At 35.5% G+C, this 19,821-nt stretch overlaps 2 protein-coding genes across 3 annotated transcripts in view; one reads left to right on the top strand and one right to left on the bottom strand.

The window, feature by feature from the left end:
- The window catches only part of Lrp4 (LDL receptor related protein 4), a 218,038-nt gene that overhangs the window by 107,865 nt on the left and 90,352 nt on the right, over positions 1-19,821 (top strand). For both annotated transcript variants that reach the window (XM_069822956.1, XM_069822955.1), the window contains exon 4: positions 13,474-13,583. In XM_069822956.1, the coding sequence (XP_069679057.1) occupies positions 13,474-13,583 (110 nt within the window). The remainder of the gene's footprint in view (positions 1-13,473; positions 13,584-19,821) is intronic.
- LOC138697590 (putative protein-lysine deacylase ABHD14B) overlaps positions 1-19,821 on the bottom strand; it is a 242,643-nt gene that overhangs the window by 140,332 nt on the left and 82,490 nt on the right. The gene's annotated exons all lie outside the window — the stretch shown is intronic.

Here is a 19,821-nt window from a genome sequence, read left to right as displayed (position 1 = left end):
TTATGGAGCCTTCACGCTACCGCAAAATTTCGACGGGAGCGGGAAATGGCCGACAAATTTTTTCTGGAGTTCTCTATTAGAGATAGGATCTTTTGTGTCGCAAATATACGACAAAGCAGGATACAATAAATAAAATAAGTAAGTGAGCCCATATATAGCCCTTATCAAAAATTTAAGGACACCCCTCTATAAGTGATGTTTCACTGCTGTTCTTATACTTACGTGAAATCCCCTGACGATTATACAGGAACCAAATGTCAGTGAGAAGTGAAGTTTATACTGCAAACCCAATCCGTCTATCTTTCAAACTGTGAATTACATGACAATTTTTCTATTGTGAAACTTATTGAAAAATTACATATTTTGTACTTACAAATGGCTTTTAAAGAACCCGTAGGTTCATTGCCGCCCTCACATAACCCCGCCATCGGTTTCTATCCACATAGACAAGAAGCTGATGTAACCTGTTCAATCCCAAACCCTGCCTGTTATCCTGAACTTTCCTAATGGCATATTCTAGAGAAAAGTTAAAAAGTAAAGGTGATAGTGCATCTCCTTGCTTCAGCCTGCAGTAAACTGGAAAAGCATCAGATAGAAATTGGCCTGTACGGATTCTGTTGTAAGTTTCACTGAGACACATTTTAATTAATCGAACTAGTTTCTTGGGAATACCAAATTCAATAAGCATATTATATAAAACTTCTCTCTTAACCGAGTCATATGCCTTTTTGAAATCTATGAATAACTGATGTACTGTACCCTTATACTTACTCCCATTTTTTCTCCAATATCTGTCGAATACAAAAAATCTGATCAATAGTCGAACTATTACGCCTAAAACCGCACCTATGATCCCCAATAATTTCATCTACGTATGGAGTTAATCTTCTTAAAAGGCTATTGAACAACATTTTGTACGAAGTCAACAAAAGTGATATTCTTCGAAAGTTACCACAGTTAGTCATGTCCCTCTTCTTAAAAATAGGTACAATTATGGACTCCTTCCATTGTTCTGGTACAATTTCCTTTTCCCAAATAGCAAGCACAAGTTTATAAATTTCGCTAGATAAAGCGCTTCCACCCTATTGTATTAATTCTTCTGGAATTTGATCGATACCTGGAGACTTGTACTTTTTCAGATTTTCTATCGCAATTTTGACTTCTGAAAGAGTGGGTTCGGGTATAAATGGCAAAAAAATTAATTACTTCAGAATGGGTTGACTTAGATTAATTAATTTTGGAATGAAGTTAGATATTACCTCCAGTCATTCTTGTACATCCCAATAAGCTGCGAATTCACGTCCACACTCACAGAATTTCGGCCTAATTCCATTTTTTTTTTTTTTCAAGGAAGAAATCCAACCTTTCCCCACTTGTAGCAAACTCCACAGCTGATTATTAAAAAAGGAGGGAATAAGCTGATTGGCCAATGTCACCAACTTCCAATGTTATGATGAAAATGGCAGTGGCGGACTCTGGTCCATTTGCCGCGAATTTCAAGCTCAAAAGAAGTAAAGAAAATGGCAATTTTTCCTAAGGGAAATAAAAAAAAATCTGGAATACAATGCCTGCACGAACTGTCACAAAATTTTTAAACAAAAAGCAATGATTGCACAAGAAGTCTTTCAGATATGTCTAACTCTATCCCAAAACTCATTGATCTAAGTCAAGCCATTCTGGAATAATTAATTTTTTTCCAAAAATATACATATAATTTTTCAATAAGTTTTATAACAGACAAATTGTTATATAATCACCGTTTGGAAAACAGACAGATTGGATTTGCAGTAAAAACTTCACTTTGCACAGACATTTGGTCCCTGTATAAACATCAAGGATTTTCACTTAAGTACAGGGTGTTAAAAAGTATCCAATATTTTAGGAGGTGATACTATGCATCAAAACAAGCAAAAATGTCTAATAAACATGGGTCCTACAACACATACTTTCTGAGATCTGAACACTTGTTCATAGGAGATTATCAATGTGACGTCCATTCATGGGAATGCATTTTTCTGCCCTACAATACAGCATGCTACGAGATAATCATATCGTAATTGACACCCCTGGCATGGAATAATGATACGTCGCAAGGAATACTGAAAAGAAAAGTTTCGTTGCGGATACAAGCGGAGTTCAGCAGAGATGGTGTTGTGAATTTTCGTAATCAGCATGTGTGGGCTGATGAAAATTCCCATGCAGTTGAAGAAACAAGGCATCAGCACCGATTTTCAATCAACGTATGGGCAGGCGTTCTTGGCGATAGATTAAGGACCATACGTGCTACCACAGAGATTAACTGGGGCTCGTTATCAGGACTTTCTTATTAATGTATTGCCTACCTTTCTGGAGTATGTGCCATGTCAGCAAAGACTACAGATGTGGTTCATGCATGATGGCACACCAGCACATTTTTTCCGCAATGAGCGTGAACACCTGACGCTGACATTTCAGGATCGCTGGATTGATTGGGGAGGCCCACACCTTGGCCTGCTCGTTCCCCAAATCTAAATCCTCTGGACTTTTGGTTATCAAAAACAACAACGTCAATTTCAAAAGAGTGCGTGATTCCTTACGCCGAAGGGCAGAGGAATGCACTGCCATGAATAGACGTCACATTGAGCACCTCAGTGTTCAGATCTCAGAAAGTATGTGTTGTAGGACCCATGTTTATTAGACATTTTTTCTTGTTTTGATGCATACTAGGACATCCTTAAATATTGGATACTTTTTTAACATTCTATATAATGAAGGAGTGAAACATCACTTATGGAGGAGTGTACATAAACTTTTGGTACGAGCTGTATAAAACTGAAGAGATTGCATTTGATTCCATTCCAGAGAAGGACACAGTCCTCATATTCTTCCTGTTTCGTCTTCCTTCTCACCACATGGTTTCTCACCAGCTGTGAATGTCTAGTTGTCTAACAACCCACACGATGGCGGAAACGGAACTGGTTTAAAGATCATGTCCTTGAAATAAGACGATAAGATATTAGTTGGGGTACGTATTTAATGACCCTTTTAAATTACAGAGGCTACTCCGGGTGAATAATATCATGATAAGGGGGCAAAGCTGTAAACAGGAGGGGAGAGAACCTCACAGAATACGACAGACGAGATTGTGGCAACTGGTAACCAGCTGGTTAGATGGTTGGTTGATTGGTTATTTTAGACTTTAGGTGCTCAGTTCGTTTGCGAGATTAATTCAAATTCAAATTTATTCATAATTTACATTTCAAATGGTACATATGAATAGATACTCGAAATGAGCATATGCTCGTGCTCGGGTACAGTCCAGTAGAGTCTACATAAATTTTAGAGACATCAATAATAATGTTGATGATAGAAATAATAGTAGTAGTAATAATAATAATAATAATAATAATAACAATAATAACAATAATAGTAATAATAGAATAAAAGTGACGGAGATAATACAAAGATAGTAATACAAATTAATTAATTAATAATAATAAAACATAAATATTAATAATAATAAAATAATAACTAAGACTGATAAAATAAAATATAAAACCACACAGCAGAAATTTTGGACCCAAAATATATAATGCATTAATTTGAGCTTAACCTGAGCTAAGTACACTTAACACACATAGATTTAAGGAACAAATCAGATTAATTATTTAATTGTTTAAGCTAATTGAGTTAAAAATTAATACTCTAATATTTATGTATTTTCTATTTGTATATAGAACCTATTATTACATGCTGTATGTATTTTACCATTTATTAATGTTATTGTGCTCAATGAACTCTGTTAATTTTATGATATATTTTGTATAACTGATCTGAACTGCGCCCGAGCACGAGCTTCTGCTCTTTCGGGCTGCAATGCCTAATGTAGCTCAAGTGTAAAGTATTAAATTAAATTAAATAAAGGTGAAAAAAAACATAGCGAGAGTTAACACAACTTATATAAGCATATAATAACCAGAAAAATATAACGAACTCGAAAATCAACAAAACAGCAACCGCCGTATTGACATTGTGTTATGCATTATTGGTAGTAGGGGGAGCCGAAGGTCTACATCCTGACGTTCTCTTCGAATCTTCTCATACAATAATGGGAAGTTAATGCTGAAAAACAAAGTGTCTACGAGTCAAACTGTTTATTATTACCAGGATAATATTGAAATATATTAATCAAGTTTCAGTTATAGATCTCCCCTTTGGTGCAAGAGGTATCATATCCAAATATTCTATAAAAGGCGGGGAAAATATAAATTTTAAGAACTCTCTAGTGACAGAGATAGTGACAAGTATAATCAAATGTATCTGTGGCGATGCTAAGAAAATTATTTATGTGGAAACATACACTGTTATTAATTAAGAAAATGATCTATTTATATTTATTACAATGTTTCATCTAATAGCTTACATGCATCATATAAATACAATAAATATTAGTAACATAATTATAATGTTAGTAACACTTAAAATAATATAATTAAACAAATATCATAGAAACATTTTCACTTTATTTTTAAACTTGAGAATGTGTAAATTGCTTAGGTCTGGATTATATTTCAATACTGAATTGTATAATCTTGGTCCATAATTCAACGTGCTCATAATTTTTGTGTACGTTTTGTAAGCAATGTTCGTAAATATGATCATATTACCCCATCCCTGGAAGCAATAGGTTGGCTTAAACTAGATAAGAAAAGAAATTTACATTCACTTCTCTTTCTCTTCGAAATCTTGAACTCTTCTATTCCTTCGTACCTGTCGTCTCGCTTCACTTACCTTTCTTCCCACCATAATCTGAACACACGCTCTCGTCATGAAACATTACTAACAATACCATCCCATCGCACCTTCTCATACTCATCTTCTTTCACAATAGCCCTGCCAAGACTCTGGAATTCGCTACCTGCTAGCATCAGGGACTGTCGAAATAAAATTGAATTCAAACGAAAACTTACTAGGCACTTGGTCAGTAATTGATTACTTGTAAATAGTTTCTTTAATCTATGACAAAATATTTCAATATTCAGTAATTTCATCACTATACAATTTTGTTATTCTAGATTTAATTTGTAATTCAGTAAATGTAAAATATTCATTGTTTCTCTATGATAAATTATCTAGCTTTAATTATTCAGGTAATCTTTTCGTACTTTGATTTTATTGTAATTGTAAATTTAATACTAACTGTAATATTATTTGTAATTGTAATTGTAAATTTAATACTAATTGTAATTTTATTGTTGATATTGTAGTTGGAATCTCCTGGTAGAGGGGCAGAGAAGGCCTGACGGCCTTATCTATACCAGGTTAAATAAATAAATACTAATACTACTAAATACTAATTCCTACTGTGTCTTAATCCAACTGTAATGTGGCATTGGCTTTGCCGAGTGATTTGTTACATTGCTTTGATCGGTTGGTTGGTTTCTTAGTTTGTTCAGTTGATTAGTTTTTGTAATTGGTTAGTTGGTTAGCTTGGTTCATTGCATGGCTACTGGTGGTTGTTTTATTTGTTGCTTGATTAGTCATTCGGTTAGCTTATTCGTTCTTCGACTAGTTCGTTGGTTGATTTAATTTGTTGTGTAACAAATGCGGGAAAAAAATGACGATCGCAAAGCATGTTTTATAATACCGTAAAAAATTTGCAGTTCGAAATGTTGGCAAACAAAGAAGCAAATGCTAGGGAAGTGATAAAAACAAACAAATGCTAGGGAAGCGATATAAATAAACAAATGCTAGGGAAATGATAAAATTGTGCGATAATCAGCCATGATCGGTTGAAAGTTGTCCTCTCGTACCGTTTTATTGGTCAAAAGTAGTATGACATAGTAAAAGTGTAATAGTCATTTAAATACATTCTCTAAAAGTTTAACATAGGACAAATTTCAAATTTAGGTCTACTCTACTTTAATCTGTTTCGACTGTCTGTAACATGAAGGGATGGCCAAACTATTTGATAAAATTAAAGAATCTCTGGCGGTGCTTAAGGGGTTAGATACAGCTTACAGCAGTAAAATTTTTGGAAATAGGCTATTAAACATTTATTTCCTCCATTACTGTATCTTGTACAATAATGAAAATTAGTATGTATAAAAACATTGTGCTTCTGCTATATGAAAAAAATATTTTTCGATTTAAAAAAAAAGATTTAACCTATTTTTTTTTCAAAATTCAAAATGGTGGCAGTTTACTCTGCAGTGATGAAGCGTTTCCCTCATAACCCATAAACGTCTTAACTTTTTCATGTTCTCTCTCTTTTATTTTATTGCTGAAATTCATGTTTACAATATCATGCTCTTTCAACTACATTCCTTAATAAATAATATATTTTTTTATTTTGTGTTAGAAGAAAATACAGATATTTGACCATTTTATAAAATGATTTTTTATCAGACAATCTATCAAAGATAGAGAAGTGATCTAGCATAATATTAGGGGAGAGTCGGGTAGTATCGGACATCGGGTAATATCGGACAGTGAGTTTCTTTCATCTACCACACGATGATAGTACCTAATTGACATGGTTACGTTTCTGTGATGTCGCATAGAGAAACGTAACCATGTCATTCAGGTACTACCATATGGTGGTAGATGAAAGAAACGCAATGTCCGATACTACCCGATGTCCGATACTACCCGACTCTCCCCTATAGATATGACATGCATAAATGCACATAAAAAATGTCACCACAAAATGTTCGATAGTTTTTAGTACGTTATTTTACGACGCTTTATCAACAGCTTAGGTTATTTAGCGTCTAAACGAGATGAAGGTGATAATGCTGGTGAAATGAGTCCGGGGCCCAACACCGAAAGTTACCCCGCATTTGCTCATATTGGGTTGAGAGAAAACCCCGGAAAAAACCTCGATCAGGTAACTTGCCCCCACTGGGAATCGAACCCGGGCCACCTGGTTTCGCGGCTAGACGCACTAACCGTTACTCCACAGGTGTGGACTGTTCGATAGTTTTTTAATTATGTGGGAAAAGCTTCATCACCGCACAGTGAAGTGAATTTCGAAAAAAAAAATGTAAATATTTTTGATCTTTTTTTTTTTCATATAGCAGAAGAACGGTGTTTTATATATACTAAATTTCATTATTGTACAAGATACAGTAATGGAGGAAAAAAATGTTGAATATTTCCAAAATTTTACTGCTGTAAGCTGTACCTTAACATAGAACAAATTTCAACATTGCTCCACTTTAATCTGTTTCGTCTGTGTGTAACATGGAGGGATGACCAAACTATTTAGAAAGAACCTCTGGCGGGGCTTAAGATAGATTCTGATTATTTTTTGCAAAAAGACAAAAATATCTTATAAAATGCAATTTCACTCTTATTTTGCATAAACATATAAATTTCGCATTTTATCGCGGATTTTAAAACTACAATAAAATACTCAATATGCTTCTAAATTATAAAATTACTTATTTTGACAGTATTTGGGCACACTTCACATTTGAGCCTAGAATCTCCAAATGTTGAAATATAGGATTAAGATATGTTTCAGTGCAGAATTTTGCAGGGAATGTGATAAACTGCTCGTTTGGAGCCTAACTGAAATTTATCTGCCTTAACTTCAGCAGTAAAATCACCGTGTGGAGTGTAACTGCACTAGTTTTTTCGTTTTTTCTGACAAATTACATTTTTTTATAAAGTGCAGTTTGATTCTAAGCGACTCATTTATCGTGACTGCGAAAATCTATCATCTCTAGATCTCTGAGCTTTGTGAACAATCTATGTGAGTTCGTAATCTTTTGGCCACTAGTCTCACTACTTCGATTAATGTGGTTCTACATATTTACTTACAAATGACTTTTAAGGAACCCGGAGGTTCATTGCCGCCCCCACATAAGCCCGCCATCGGTCCCTATCCTGTGCAAGATTAATCCAGTATCTATCATCATATCCCACCTTCCTCAAAATCATTTTAATATTATCCTCCCATCTACGTCTCGGCTTCCCCAAAGGTCTTTTTCCCTCCAGCCTCCCAACTAACACTCTATATGCATTCCTGGATTTACCCATACGTGGTACATGCCCTGCTCATCTCAAACGTCTGGATTTAATGTTCCTAATTATGTCAGATGAAGAATACAATGCGTGCAGTTCTGCGTTGTACAACTTTCTCCATTCTCTTGTAACTCCATCCCTCTTAGCCCCAAATATTTTCCTAAGTATCTTATTCTCAAAGACCCGTAATCTCTGTTCCTCTCTCAAAGTTACAGTCCAAGTTTTACAACCATACAAAACAACCGGAAATATTACTGTTTTATAAATTCTAACTTTCATATTTTTTGACAGCAGACTGGATGATAAAAGCTTCTCAACCGAATAATAACAAGTATTTTCCATATTTATTCTGCGTTTAATTTCCTTCCGAGTGTCATTCATATTTGTTACTGTTGCTCCAAAATATTTGAATTGTTTCCATCTCTTCGAAAGATAAATCTCCAATTTTTATGTTTCCATTTCGTACAATATTCTCGTCATGAGACATAATCACATACTTTGTCTTTTCGGGGTTCACTTCCATATCTATCGCTTTACTTGCTTCAAGTAAAATTTCCGTGCTTTCCCTAATCGTTTGTGGATTTTCTCCTAACATATTCACGTCACCCGTATACACAAGAAGCTGATGTAATCCATTCAATTCCAAACCCTCTCTGTTATCTTGAACTTTCCTCATGGCATATTCTAGAGCAAAGTTAAAAAGTAGAGGCGATAGTGTATCTCCTTGCTTTAGCCCACAGTGAATTGGAAAAGCATCAGATAAGAAACTGACCTATACGGACTCTGCTGTAAATGTCTGTGAGACACATTTTAATTAATCGAACTAGTTTCTTGGGAATACCAAATTCAATAAGAATATTATATAAAACTTCTCTCTTAATCGAGTCACATGCTTTTTTGAAATCTATGAGTAACTGATGTACTGATGTACTATACTCCTATTTTTTTCTCCAATATCTGTCGAATACAAAAAAAAATCTGATCAATAGTCGATCTATTACGCCTATCCCCAATAATTTCATCTACATATAGAGTTAATCTTCTCAAAAGAATATTGGACAATATTTTGTACGACGTCAACAAAAGTGATATTTCTCGAACGTTACTATAATTGGGCTTCAACATACCGAACATAAATAATTTTGAAGTAAGGTTACAGACTATGGACGAGACCTAAACAGACCTACTAAGGCCTAATTTTATTTCGTTAACTGAAGTAATATTATACGATGAAAGAGTGATGGAGCGGAGAAAAATTCTCTCCGGCGCCGGGATTTGAACCCGGGTTTTCAGCTCTACGTGCTGATGCTTTATCCACTAAGCCACGCCGGATACAACCCCGACGCCGGTCAGAATCGTCTCAGATTAAGCTCCATCTCTTGGGTTCCCTCTAGTGGCCGCCCTCTGCACTACGTCATAGATGTCTATGAACGCAGGACCGAAGTCCATACATGTGTTGAGGTGCACTCAGATGAGTGGCTTAGTGGATAAAGCATCAGCACGTAGAGCTGAAAACCCGGGTTCAAATCCCGGCGCTGGAGAGAATTTTTCTCCGCTCCATCACTCTTTCATCATATGATGACGCAGAATATCTGCATGGAAATATCATATGTACTTCGGTACATCAAAATATATATGATATGCGTAATAAATCACTTTGTGATTTAAGACGGCGCCTATACCGTCGGATCCCGGCCAACCAGTCACTCATCTGAGTGCACCTCAACACATGTATGGACTTCGGTCCTGCGTTCATAAACATCTATGATGTAGTGCAGAGGGCGGCCACTAGAGGGAACCCAAGAGATGGAGCTTAATCTGAGACGATTCTGACCGGCGTCGGGGTTGTATCCGGCGTGGCTTAGTGGATAAAGCATCAGCACGTAGAGCTGAAAACCCGGGTTCAAATCCCGGCGCCGGAGAGAATTTTTCTCCGCTCCATCACTCTTTCATCATATGATGACGCAGAATATCTGCATGGAAATATCATATGTACTTCGGTACATCAAAATATATATGAAGTAATATTATCCTTATGTAAGGCCCAGGGCTTCTGGCAGCACCCTTTACACAAGCTGGGCTTCGAATAAACCCGCCACTGTCGAGTTGAGAAGTCCGCTCGCCGTTACCAGGGCGCGCACTTCCAGAGGTTTCCTGCATCCAATAGAGGCGCAGTTTGCTCCACATCGATCTGGAGCGGCCCAGCATCTCCTTCCCATTTGCCCTCCTGTCTACAAAATGTGATTGTGAATCCTAATCGAGAAATATTGAAGTTCTCACCTGCCTAACTTGCAGCATTTATATCCGTAGAATGTAATCGTTCTCGTAGAGCTATAAATGTAAATCATTTTCCGTACGCCTTTTGTTTCATTGTTACACAATTAACAGAAGGAAACTATAAATTCGAAAACAGTAACATAGATAAAATCACAGGAATATGTTGAGAGTAAACAGGATGAAGTGAACATTGTTTAATCGCCTGAAATAGTTAAAGCTGGTGCAAGTCCTTTATCTGTCAGTCGTAAATTCAACTTTATAACGTGATATTAGCTTCATTCTTTATAATTTTGCTGTATATAATTTCATATTGTCAGACCCATGCGTAAGCTAATAATTAAGCCCGAATATTTAGGTTCGAATCTATTCTGTTCCTATAACTTATTCATTAAAAATTTCAATTTCACGTACTACAGGCAAATAAAATACCCAACCCAAATTTTGATACGACTAACATACACACAATCTGTGGAGGTAGAATCTGAAAAAAGAACAATAAAAAAACTTGGAATTATGATTCTGCTTCAGTGTATGTTTATTTTTGCATATTTGTTCTTTTGTTTGTTCACTCCGTTATTTATTTACTTATTTATTTATTCACTCACGCACTTATTTATTTATTTATTTATTTATTTATTTATTTATTTATTTATTTATTTATTTATTTATTTATTTATTTATTTATTTGTTAGTTAGTTTGTTTATTTATTTATTTACTTACTTAATTATGTATGTATTTATTTATTTGTGTGTCTGTTTATTTATTTATTTACTTATTTATTTACTTATTTATTCATTTAATTATTTATTTATTTATTTATTTATTTATTTATTTATTTATTTATTTATTTATTGACTTATTTATTCATTTAATTATTTAATTATTTATTTATTGACTTACTTTTGATACTTATTGATTTAATTAATTATTTATTTTTTATTTATTTATTTGTTTATTTATTAATTAATTAATTTATTTATTTATTTATGTATCTGTTTGCTTGCTTGTTTGATTACTTGTTTATTTGTTTATTTATTTATTTATTTATTTATTTATCTGTTTGCTTGCTTGTTTGATTTCTTGTGTATTCGTTTTTTATTTATTTCATAAAAAAGCTGTTGATTACAAGAATCAAGCAGTCTTTTCTTTTCAGTCTCCACGCACATTGTCATTGAAGATAGAGGATTTAAAACTGAAAATATCTTAAAATACAATATTTCGATGTGAAGTGTAATTTATGAAATGAAAAAATTGCTTAGTACGTTATTTCTTAGGCTTCAAGTATTTTCATGTTGTCACAAAAACTGGTCGACCTGGTTAGCGAGTTGGTATAGCGCTGGCCTTCTATGCCCAAGGTTGCGGGTTCGATCCCGGGCCAGGTCGATGGCATTTAAGTGTGCTTAAATGCGACAGACTCATGTCAGAATTACTGGCATGTAAAAGAACTCCTGCGGGACAAAATTCCGGCACATCCGGCGACGCTGATATAACCTCTGCAGTTGCGAGCGTCGTTAAATAAAACACAACATTTAACAAAAACTGTAAAATCGTTTGCATACGTGATATGTTAGCAATGTTAACATTCCAATATGCTAAAAGTTTTACAGAAATGTATAAAATCCTTAATGACATTTTAAGTGTCTATGTGTTACTGAAATATTTGTCAAGAAAACATTTTGAGTTTTATAAATCCTAGGACATAATATTGAGACGAATATGTTGTCTTCATGATAGCAACGTTTTGCTTAATGGAAATTTTAGTTCTACAGGTAGCCTATATCTTATTTTTTTAAACCAGTAGAGCCCAACACAAGAACTATAAAGTTAGGCAGCCAGTAATGCGGTTGAATGAAAATTAACCAAGTAAGAAAATAATTTTTATATAAATCCTGGGGGCTAAAAAGGGACGAGACCCATCTTAACTATGATAGAGTGATGGAATAGAATAAGATATGATTGAATTTGATGGATAAATTGTAACAATGCTGTACAGGTTAGACATAGATGGCGATGACTGCTGAGGGTGTCCAGAACCTACTTCGATGATGATGATGATGATGATGATGATGATGATGATGATGATGATGATGATGATGATGATGATGAGATGATGATGATGATGACGATGATGATGGTGGTGGTGATGGAGATGAGACCGATAATATAATAAAAACTCTTAAATTCTAAGATTATAAGCGATCTATATCTTTTGCAGATGTATTTCATGTATTTCAGAATGCATAATTTGTATATCAGATAAGTCAAATGTATTTCAGAAAGCACATAATTTGTATATCAGTTGAGTCAATTGTATTTTAGAAATCGTCAATTGTATTTTAGTTGGGTCAATTGTATTTCCAGTTGAGTCATTGTATTTCAGTTGAATCAGTTGTATTTCAGAAAGCGTCAATTGTATTTCAGTTGAGTCAATTCTATTTCAGAAAGCATCAATTATATTTCAGTTCAGTTAATTGTATTTCAGTTGAGTCGATTGTATTTCAGTTGAGTCAGTTGTATTTGAGACAGCGTCAATTGTATTTCAGTTAAGACAATTGTATTTCAGAAAAGCATCAATTATATTTCAGTTGAGTTAACTGTATTTCAGTTGAGTCGATTGTATTTCAGTTCAGTCAATTGTATTTCAGATAATTCCATACTGAAATAATATTTTAACATAGGCGCTGATTTCTTAACACATTGATGTTTCAAATTTGTTCAGCTGGCACTTCCAAATACCTTTTCAACAACAACACTCTATCCGAGGAAAAAAACTTCAGACTCCATAAAATTACTTGTATTGAAATACCTGGCACTTTGAGATCCAATGAAACACAACAGTAAAATTTTTTTACATAGAACAGATCTTGAAAATATCAAATCGTGGGTTCATACTCCTTAAATGCAATTTACTTTTTCTGAAATACAAATGACGATATCTGAAACACAATTTACTTTTATTCTGAAATACATATGATGTTTTCTGAAATTCTAAATACTATTTCTGAAATACAACTGACACTTTTTGAAATTCATTAATCTGAATATAAATTACGCTTTATGAAATTAAATTGATTAATCTGAAATACAAATCACGTTTTCTGAAATTAAATTGACCAATTCCGAAATACATGTAGATAAGGTGTAGTGTTATTTCTACATTCAAATGCTCAGATAATTTGTTACAGATCCTGCACGGAGCACGAATTCCAGTGTACAGACGGTAGCTGCATCTCGCTTACATGGAAATGTGATCTGGAACACGACTGCACAGACGGCTCTGATGAAAATAATTGCAGTAAGTGTTACAGATGCAATGCTCCTGGTATCACTGTACCGACTTTTTCCTGTAGTTTGATGATTACATAGAAGTACGAACTAACTGTATGATGGAAAATGACGGTCTGATTGAATTGAACATGTGAACCTGGGCCCAATAAAAACCTTGTATGTATGTATGTATGTATGTATGTATGTATGTATGTATGTATGTATGTATGTACAGAGTGAATGTGCAGACAGAAGGAGTCATAGAATACATTAAAATAAATAAATAACCTATTATGCGATGTGTAATTAAGCACTTGGTTAATTGGAAAATTAGGCTGAACTTATGTGTAATTTGACAACAGCGCATCGCCGGCTCACCTACGAATAGTCTACACACACACAGACTCAGATCTGAATAGCAGCATTCCGTCCTAAGTCACTGCAGCAGGGTTGCCAGACTTCCTAGTGGTAGAAAATAACGATAACTGTTAATTTTTTTACTTAATTCACAAGATTATGTCTCGTGACCAGAATATTGTACGAAATGGAAACATAAAAATTGGAGATTTATCCTTCGAAGAGGTGGAAAAATTCAAATATCTTGGAGCAACAGTAACAAATATAAATGACACTCGGGAGAAAATTAAACGCAGAATAAATATGGGAAATGCCTGTTATTATTCGGTTGAAAAGCTTTTATCACCCAGTCTGCTGTCAAAAAATCTGAAAGAATTTATAAAACAGTTATATTACCGGTTGTTCTGTATGGTTGTGAAACTTGTACTCTCACTTTGAGAGAGGAACAGAGATTAAGGGTGTTTGAGAATAAGGCTCTTAGGAAAATATTTGGGGCTAAGAGGGATGAAGTTACAGGAGAATGGAGAAAGTTACACAACGCAGAACAGCACGCATTGTATTCTTCACCTGACATAATTAGGAACATTAAATCCAGACGTTTGAGATGGGCAGGGCACGTAGCACGTATGGGCAAATCCAGAAATGCATATAGAGTGTTAGCTGGGAGACCGGAGGGAAAAAGACCTTTGGGGAGGCCGAGACGTAGGTGGGAGGATAATATTACAATGGATTTGAGGGAGGTGGGATATGATGATAGAGAGTGGATTAATCTTGCACAGGATAGAGACCGATGGCGGGCTTATGTGAGGGAGGTAATGAACCTGCAGGTTCCTTAAAAGCCATTTGTAACAAAGTAAGTAATTCACAAGAAAACTGTCCATTTTATTTAAAACTTGCAAAGGGATAAATAATTCCTTATCAGTTTCCCTAATGCTAAGAGTAAAATCGGAATCGTACGGATAGTACTTATCGAGTAAAACAGTGTTAAAATTAGGGGATTTTTTTTCTGAGAAAAGTATTCATTTGGGACGAATGTGGTATTATAATTTTTGTTGTACCCCATTCTAGGAATATACTGTTTAATACTGCACAGTTAAATTATTTCCACTCTGTATATAGGGGGAGAGTCGGGTAGTATCGGACATCGGGTAATATCGGACAGTACGTTTCTTTCATCTACCACCATATGGTAGTACCTGAATGACATGGTTATGTTTCTCTATGCGACATCACAGAAACGTAACCATGTCAATCAGGTACTATCACCGTGTGGTAGATGAAAGAAACTCACTGTCCCATATTACCCCATGTCCGATACTACCCGACTCTCCCCTACTGACTGTTAAAAAACACTCAATATTTTGAGAGGTGATAATTTTCATCAAAACAAGAAAAGGAAGCCAATTGAACAAGGATCTTACAATTAATATTTTCCGAGATATGAATACTTTTTCATCAATATCATAGAAGGTACTCAATGTTATTTCTATTAAAAAACCATGCAATGATCTGAGAGGTGGTGTGTGTGTTTGTGTATGTGTGTGTGCGTGGGTGCGTACATGTATGTATGTATTTATGTATGTATGGAAGAAACAACGACCGATGACGTGGTTATGAAACCTTCAAAGTGATCCTCCCCTGCAACGATGCAAGTCTGCCAGTCGTCGTCAGAATTATTGTTGGGCTGGGAACAGTCCTGAAAACGTTTCCTTCAGAATCGACTAAATAGCACGCGTTGTGGCTGTGGTAGCCTACTTCCTGTGCTGAAGAGAACCTTCCGCGAATCGTCTGTGTCACTAAACCACCGTACTAATATAAGTACAGCTCATGGCTTCGTCACTACCCACTTGTTGGAGCTTTTACTGAGTTTCGAATATTGCCCTCTCTAACGCTTGATAAAATTGTACCTTTTTATGCTGTCCAGCTGATATGATGAACCTCGCCAATATAACTTCAATACAGTTCATAAAAGCCGATATTTTTCTCACATCCGGTCTGTAGATCAGGCATTCCTAAGCTTTTTCACCCTAACACTCAATTCTGAGAACTGAATGCTGGCCAAAAATAAATGCAATAAGACTAATAGACTACGCAGTGCTTTTTTTTTTCTGACGCAACGCGTCGGAATGGCGTTCCGGCAGCTTTTTTGTTGTATTTTTCATTATGAAACAGATAAATGTGTTAATAATTATGTTTTAACATAATTTTCTCTCTGAACTGAGCTCAGATCTTGAAATTTTAAAGTTGGAGAAAAAGGAGGTTAAAAACGACATAATTCCCATGGACTGAACAACAATCATCTTCCTGCCCGCTATAATACACAGTGGGCCAAAAAAATGCACAAAATTTAAAAGTTTATATTCCAGTAGCTAATGATTTCACATGAAAGTTTATTTCACAGGCAAATTTCACAGTCTTTGTAGACCGGGAAAGTACTGAATACTTAATTTTTTACCATTTTTATTAAATATTATTTTTTATTTTTTGTAAGGCAGTGCAAACTCGATCGTTTATGCCGAACTAAGCATTATGGTCTTAAGAATTCAGCAGGCCAAACCGTTTGTTGTGCTAGCATCATTTGTTTTCTTTCGTTTTGAGTTCTCATTTTGTGAATAATGGATCGCTTAGCGAACGAAGACAAGATTTTCATTAAACATTTGCACCAATATGATAATTTATCTGCACGTAAAATTGTAAGGTCTGTTTCAGGTGTACAACGATTGATTAGCAAGATAAGGACATGATATCCCTCCTGAAAGATTATTGCGTGAAAGATCGCATTTCTCAGATTCTCTGATGGTTTCCGCTGGAGTCTCAAACGAGATCTTAATCCTATAGACGATTTTGTATGGAGTCAACTACAAAAAACAGTTTACTACAAAACAAGAATTCGTAATATTGAACATTTAAGACAACGCCTTCTTGAATGTTGGGACCGGCTTGATCAAAGACAGATATCCAGTGCTATTGGACAATGGAGAAGACGCCTACAAATGGTTGTGCGGGAAAATGGCGGTCACATAGTGCATCATTTTTAATTTTGATTATTTGAAAGATCATTAATTATTATTCATTTGACCAACATTCAGTTTCAGCATTTTGAAGCAATAAATTGTCTACAAAAACCACATCTTTCGCATTATTATGTATTGACCTCCATAATATTTTAATTTATCCTCAAAAAACGTAATAAAAAGTCCTGCTCATCTTTAAAGTCTACTCTTTCCAACAGTGTATTCATTATAAATTAATGTTATGTATTTCCGAAAATAGAGTCGTTCTAATTTTGTACCTTTTTTTTGGCCCACTATGTATAAGCCTATCCTACATAGAATTCCATCACCTTTTTCTCTATAAGAAAGTCACTGCTAATAAGTATATTGAAATTAGCGACAATAGGCCTAATATTTAGACTATTCCGTCGTCTGTAGTACAGTCAACTATAGAAATTAATGTATCAAATTGTGAACATATTGTTGTTATCCATTTTATTTAATTTAATGTGTGGTTCACTTTACGCAACCAATAAGGTAATATCAGTAACATTACCTAACTAGTTGCGTAATAAAAGTATCGTTATCTAACTAGTTGCGTAATAAAAGTATCGTTATCTAACTAGTTGTGTAATGAATGTGTTTACAACATTTTTATTAGTGATGTAAAGTCCACAGTACATAATCAAATGGATAAATATATCATTAACGTACGTAGCTATTATTTTCAGCGGAGTAGGCGAAAGTGTTTCATATTTTGCACTTCTTGGGACAACCGAAATTCCATACGTAGTTCTACATGAAAACGTGCTGGAGAAATGTACAGACAGGCAACACTCGCAACTTCGCAACTTGCTAAGTTTCAAACATAACTTAAAAGCCAACGCAAAATTCCCAGCACTCACTCAAACCTTGCGGCCTGTACATGTTTCTCTCTCTCTCTCTCTCTCTCTCTCTCTCTCTCTCTCTTTAATCTAATCTTGTGAATTCTCAGTAGTGATTTTAAAAAAGACCACACATCACAGTGGGCTGAATATAATCCCGGAGCTGGGGGTTTTCTTTAACAAATAACGCTCCAAATATTGATTTATATGCCGTCACTTGCAGGCTTGTTCGCCCCACTAAGATTCATGCACAGATGGTAATATTGCGTTTTCTGTTATTAAAACCGAAAATACCCCTACATCTTGCGTGCTACGAAGGGGGCCAATCTGATTCACCACCAATATTACCATCACCACCACGACCACCATCACCATCATCATCATCATCATCATCATCTTTGTCGCTATTATCTATTTCTTCTGAAGACACAAGTGCGAAAACACAAGATACTATAAAACTAAGCACATCATAGTTCCCCTACGATGACAGAGTGATCAGATCTTCAGCCAATCACGCAGATGGTCCGGGTTCAACTCCTGATAAGGTCTGGGCCATAGTGACATTTGTTGCGGACAAGGTCGCAGTTGGGGTTTTTATCGGGGTCCTCACGTTTCGCCACATTAGCCATCTACATACAATCTTTTTTTAGAACATGGGAGGAGTGATAGTAGGAGGAAGAAGAAGAATAAAGTGCGTGATATGGCGTTGTTAGCAGAAGAGGAAATTATATTAACATGTATGCTACTAGAGCTAAATAACAGCTGCGAGCAGTATGGGATGAAGATAAATGCAAATAAGACGAAGATCATGGTCATAAGAAGAAAAATACAGAAGATAAACTTACGAATTTTAAATGAGGCAGTAGAGCAAATGAACAGCTTCAAATACTTGGGGTGTACTATAAGCAGTAACATGAGCTGCTGCCAGAGAGTTAAAATGAGAATAGCAATGGCAAAAGAAGCTTTTAATAGAAAAAGGACCATCTTCTGCGGACCTCTGGAAAAAGAACTAAGGAAGAAACTAGTCAAGTACTTTACATGGGGCAGAAACATGGACATTACGACGAAGTGAAGAGAAGCGAATAGAAGCACTTGAAATTTGGATATGGAGAAGAATGGAACGTGTGAAGTGAACAGACAGAATAAGAAATGAAGTTGTGTTGGAAAGAGTGAGTGAAGAAAGAATGAGATGCTGAAACTGATCAGAAAGAGGAAGGGGAATTAGCTGGGTCACGGGTTGAGAAGAAACTGCCTACTGAAGGATGCACTGGAAGGAATGGTGAACGAGAGAAGAGTTCAGGGTAGAAGAAGATATCAGATGATAGACATTAAGATATTTGGAGCTTATGAGGAAACAAAGAGGAAGGCAGAAAATAGGAAAGACTGGAGAAAGCTGCATTTGCAGTGAAAGACCTGCCCTTGGACAGAACACTAAATGAATGAATATAATCTTTATATGAAACGAGTCAAAGTCAGGATACGAGAAGAAATATCAGAGGGAAGTCGAATAGGGAGAGAAGTACGACAAAGATGCCCGTTACACCTACCCTGTTCAACATCTACTTGGAGAATTTAGTGAAGAACTATTTTCAGAACGTGGATTTATTTTATTTTATTGGGTTATTTTACGACGCTGTATCAACATCTAGGTTATTTAGCGTCTGAATGACATGAAGGTGATAACGCCGGTGAAATGAGTCCGGGGTGCAGCACCGAAAGTTACCCAGCATTTGCTCGTATTGGGTTGAGGGAAAACCCCGGAAAAAACCTCAACCAGGTAACTTGCCCCGACCGGGATTCGAACCCGGGCCACCTGATTTCGCGGCCAGACGCGCTGACCGTTACTCCACAGGTGTGGACCAGAACATGGAAGGAGTGATAGTAGGAGGAAGAAGAATAAAGTGCATAAGATTTGCTGGCGATGTGACGTTGTTAGCAGAAGAGATGATAGTAATGGATATGCCACTGGAGATAAATGATAACTATGAGCAGTATGAGATGAAGATAAATGCAAACAAGACGAAGATCATGG

Source organism: Periplaneta americana, chromosome 4, assembly GCF_040183065.1.
Source record: "Periplaneta americana isolate PAMFEO1 chromosome 4, P.americana_PAMFEO1_priV1, whole genome shotgun sequence".
Lineage (NCBI taxonomy): Eukaryota > Metazoa > Arthropoda > Insecta > Blattodea > Blattidae > Periplaneta > Periplaneta americana.
The sequence above is the reverse complement of the archived record's forward strand: the minus strand, read 5'-3'. Positions and strand labels throughout refer to the sequence as shown.